The sequence below is a fragment of the Otolemur garnettii genome, unplaced genomic scaffold (assembly GCF_000181295.1).
Source record: "Otolemur garnettii isolate 467f Iridium unplaced genomic scaffold, OtoGar3 scaffold00009, whole genome shotgun sequence".
Taxonomy (NCBI): domain Eukaryota; kingdom Metazoa; phylum Chordata; class Mammalia; order Primates; family Galagidae; genus Otolemur; species Otolemur garnettii.
The window spans coordinates 11,148,292-11,152,415 of record NW_003852404.1 but is presented as its reverse complement, the minus strand read 5'-3'; the positions used below and the strand labels follow the sequence as shown (position 1 = coordinate 11,152,415).

The following is a 4,124-nucleotide window of genomic DNA, read 5'->3' as shown; positions in this document are numbered from 1 at the left end:
CACCTGTGGCTCAATGGGTAGGATGCTGGCCCCATATACTGAGGGTGGTGGGTTCGAACCCAGCCCCAGTCAAAATAAAACAAAAAATAGCTGGGCGTTGTGGCTGGTGCCTGTTGTCCCAGCTACTTGGGAGGCTGAGGCAAGAGAATTGCCTAAGCCCAGCAGTTGGAGGTTGTTGTGAGCTGTGACACTGTAGCACCCCACTGAGGGGGATAAAGTGAGACTCTGTCTCTAAAAATAAATAAACAAATAATTGGCAAACTAGAGCTATATGGTAGGATATGTTGAATAAAAAAATATATATACTTGTAAAACACTCCTAAATTAGTTTACTTAATCCTCACATCAGTCTTGAGATCAACATATTCTTAATCACATTTTGCAGATGGTGAAATGAAGATTAAAGAGGTTAAATAATCTGCCCAAAGTGTAGCTACAGAGGGTTCCCTGAAATTCAGCCAGGTCTATATGATTCTAAAACTGTCTCCACTTGTTTGAGGCAGACTTTAAAAGTTTATAATGAATAACCCAGTGTCACTGGGTTTTACCTATTGTAAAGTAAAGGGGAATCTGGACTTGATCTCTTAGAAGTGTTTCAGCTCTAACATTTGTAATTTCTCTTGGTAATACATGACCTATCCAAAATGAAAATACGGCCTATAAAAGTTTCCAACATGTCATAGGTTCTCAGTTTATATTAGTTCCATAAATGGGAATGTTTAATTCATAGTGTCATACAATTTAAAGCTAGCTTGGGATTGGAGGGCATTTTGCTTTTTACTCCCTGTTCTCCTAATCAAAAAGAAAATGAGGATTATAAATTCTGTTCTCCATGTCAGTTAGTGCAAACATACATTTGGAGTCAGAGTTCTTGCTGCTGTCGTAATGCTTTTTTATTTTCAAAGTGTGCTGACTTGAAAGCTGGTAGAACAATAGCTAAATTGTACTTTTTTTGAAGCATATGACTTAAGATCAAATACTGTGACTGAGTTTTGTCTTGTGCTAGCTTTTAGTAAACTAGCAGTTGTATTCAGTACCTGAGAGCTTACTTTCACAGTACACATGGCATAGCTACTAGTAGATATTATTAATGTCTACTAAACAGGGAGAAAAGGCTTGATGTTAGTATTTTTTAACAAAATGTCAGGCAAAGACTGTACAGTAAGCAGTGAAACTGCCATGTTTAAGCAGTCTGTCTTCAGGGTCACACAGTTTGTCTTGTTCAAGTTAGTAACACATAGTCACTTAAGCCAGGGGTTTGTGTCATCACTATAGTATCATTTGAATTCTTGGGACTGAGTGTGGGAGGATCTTTGTACCTTCAGTTGTATGATATGCAAACACACACAGATATACATTATTCAAGATAATTATTATGGAACCTATTTTTAAACAGGTGACAGAAAGTGTCTCGAAGTCAGAATTACTTTTTATCATCAGTTTTTTATTGTGTGAAATTTATTTACTTTAAGGATATATGAAGGAAAAAAGCACTAATATTGAAATTATATAGAATGGTCATAACTTCCTTAATTTTTATGAACTTTGTGATCAGAGATTTAGAGTAAACACTGATTATCAGTATGTAGCATTGGTTACAAGGGTGATATAATAATGTTAATATATTTAGATGAATTGTCACCACTAATTAAACACCCTTGCTTCTTCATGACAGATGTGGCATTATCTTCTACTTTAAATACATTTACAGAATGAATAATTGCCTTTTGGCATTAAGATCACAAATTAGACTTTAGAGCTAGAAGAGGCTGCACTTGAAATAAATTTGGTGTTTTATGTTGTCCTTAATTACTACCTCAGTGATTAAAATATTTTAAATTTTGGCAAAGATTTAAATGATACGACAACTTGGATAATTTGTTCTTTTAATAGTATTCTCAGTAATTAAGTCCTGTTTGGTTCATCCATTTGTACTAAACCAGAGGCAAGGGCTTTAATCTAAGGATTGAGCTAAGATAATTTTATGCATTTTACCCATGTTTAGCTGGATCCAGAACGAAGTTTATTTGACCAAGGAGTAAAGACAGATGGAACTGTACAACTTAGTGTACAGGTAATTTCCTACCAAGGTAAGAAACTTTATTGATAGTTATTTAAAAGTTTAGCTCAAGGTTTTTGATATTATTTCACAATTTTATAGGTTTTTGGTGTTTTAGGTGATTGTCCAAATTAGTTAATGTGATATTATAGCCAAATACTTGTGTTTTGGGTTTAGTTGTTGTATCTGATGAGGGAAGCAGATAGTATAGCATATCTTACCTAGTTTAGTCTTAAAGGGATATAATATATATAGTATATAGCAGAATCACAGAGAGGCCTGGAAGAACAGATTGTAGTTGGCTTCCTAAGAATGCCACTGCTACACTGCAGAACTGGACTGCAAAGGAAGCTGTTGCCCTGCTGTGGACTGGAAAACAACACAGCTGGAAGTTACAACTGTAGCGCTACTGTCAACTTAGAACCATGCAACCTTTACAGTGATCCATACCAGTCAAAAAAATGGATGTCCTGTGCCTGCTTGTCTACTCTTAACTCATTTTCCAATGGAAGGCTTATACTATAGTGCTTCTCAGAACCCCTGTCACATCTGTAATCTAGCTGCAAGGAAATCTAGTTTCTACAGTTCAGCACAGAAAGGAGTTTATAACAGATATGGAGTCATCTAGTCAGCATATCCATCGTGGTATTTTACTAATGTTGTATAAGTACACAGGTTACAAAGGAAAATTAGGAAAAACTATTTTTGTAGATTTTTATTTTAGTAGTTTAAATTGTGTCTTGTTGGGATTTCTAACACAGGTTTTAGAATAATTTCATCTTGAACATACTGTAATTACTTTCAATTATGTTTCATAAACCAAAGTTTTCTTCAGATACTGAAAATGATGGTTTTCTACTTGTTATCCCTTTTATAATTCCCCTGGATTGATTGTTGTTGGGAATAGGATAAGAAATTTGTTGTTTTTATTTTTAAAAGCATAGTGGCCTGTTAGTGCTAGTGTGTTTAAAAAGAGTTCACTTGAAGCCATAAAAGTATAGAATTTGTTATGTAAGTTAGGGAATAAATCTGAAGAGAATATATATTTTTTAATTCTGATTCTTTTTGTCAGACATATTTGAAAGAATTATTCTCTTTTATATTACCTACTGAATGATAGTAGTACATTTTCTTACAATTTTGGTTTTCATAGACTGAAGTTGACCTTTGCTTTTTCTCTCAAAGTGCTTTGATTAAATGCTGATACAGATTATAACAGATTCAGTAAACATCAGTAGTTATATATAACATTGTTTCTTAGAGCTGTCATTTTTAACATTAGTATACAAGATTATTTCATGACTGGCTAGTTTATTCTATTTGTAATAGATGGATAATAATGTATCTTCCAGAGAGTTGTACAGACATGACTAAATAAAATCACCACTTTCATGGCATACTTTTTTTAGCTTAATTATAAATTCTGAGTCACAGGTTCAAAGTGTGTTAGTTCTGAGTGAATAGACATTGAAAAAATCTGTATTAATATATCATTTACCTCATCTTCTTCCATAGGAATTATAGTTCATAACACTTTTATACAAAGGTTTGAATATTTTCAAGACCTGAGTTTTCCCTCTTTGGGTTGGAAATGAAAAGCAGAATTTAATGATGTGAATTTAGTTTATCAAACTTGGCATCATTTTTAATACATGTACTTTGTCCTTTAAAAAGCTTAGTAAATAATTTACTTAGAAGGATTTTGAAAATCTTGAGGATGGTGGCCCCTCATTTATGTTCTTTCTAGTCTAGCTTTTATTTTCTGTTCCATATTGGCAATTTTTATTTATTTTTAAAATTTTATTTGGGTAAGAACTGGTACTTTTTTCATAACGATGTTTGCAGATAGGTTTTGTGGGGTGGTATGTTTAAAAAATTATTTTAGACTTGTAGAGAAGTTACTGCTAAAATAATTCCTAGATACCCTTCACACACATTCCCCAAATGTTAACTTTCATTATATTTGCTTTATTCTCTGTCTCCCTACACACACATTGTTTTTTGAACTGTTAAGGGTAAGACGCAGACATAATCGCCTTCTGTCCCTAAATATATTAGTGTATAT

At 33.3% G+C, this 4,124-nt stretch overlaps 1 protein-coding gene across 2 annotated transcripts in view; it reads left to right on the top strand.

The window, feature by feature from the left end:
* GABPA (GA binding protein transcription factor alpha subunit) overlaps window positions 1-4,124 on the top strand; it is a 44,610-nt gene that overhangs the window by 19,574 nt on the left and 20,912 nt on the right. For both annotated transcript variants that reach the window (XM_023509727.1, XM_003783899.3), the window contains exon 4: window positions 2,006-2,090. In XM_023509727.1, coding sequence (XP_023365495.1) covers window positions 2,006-2,090 — 85 coding nt within the window. The remainder of the gene's footprint in view (window positions 1-2,005; window positions 2,091-4,124) is intronic.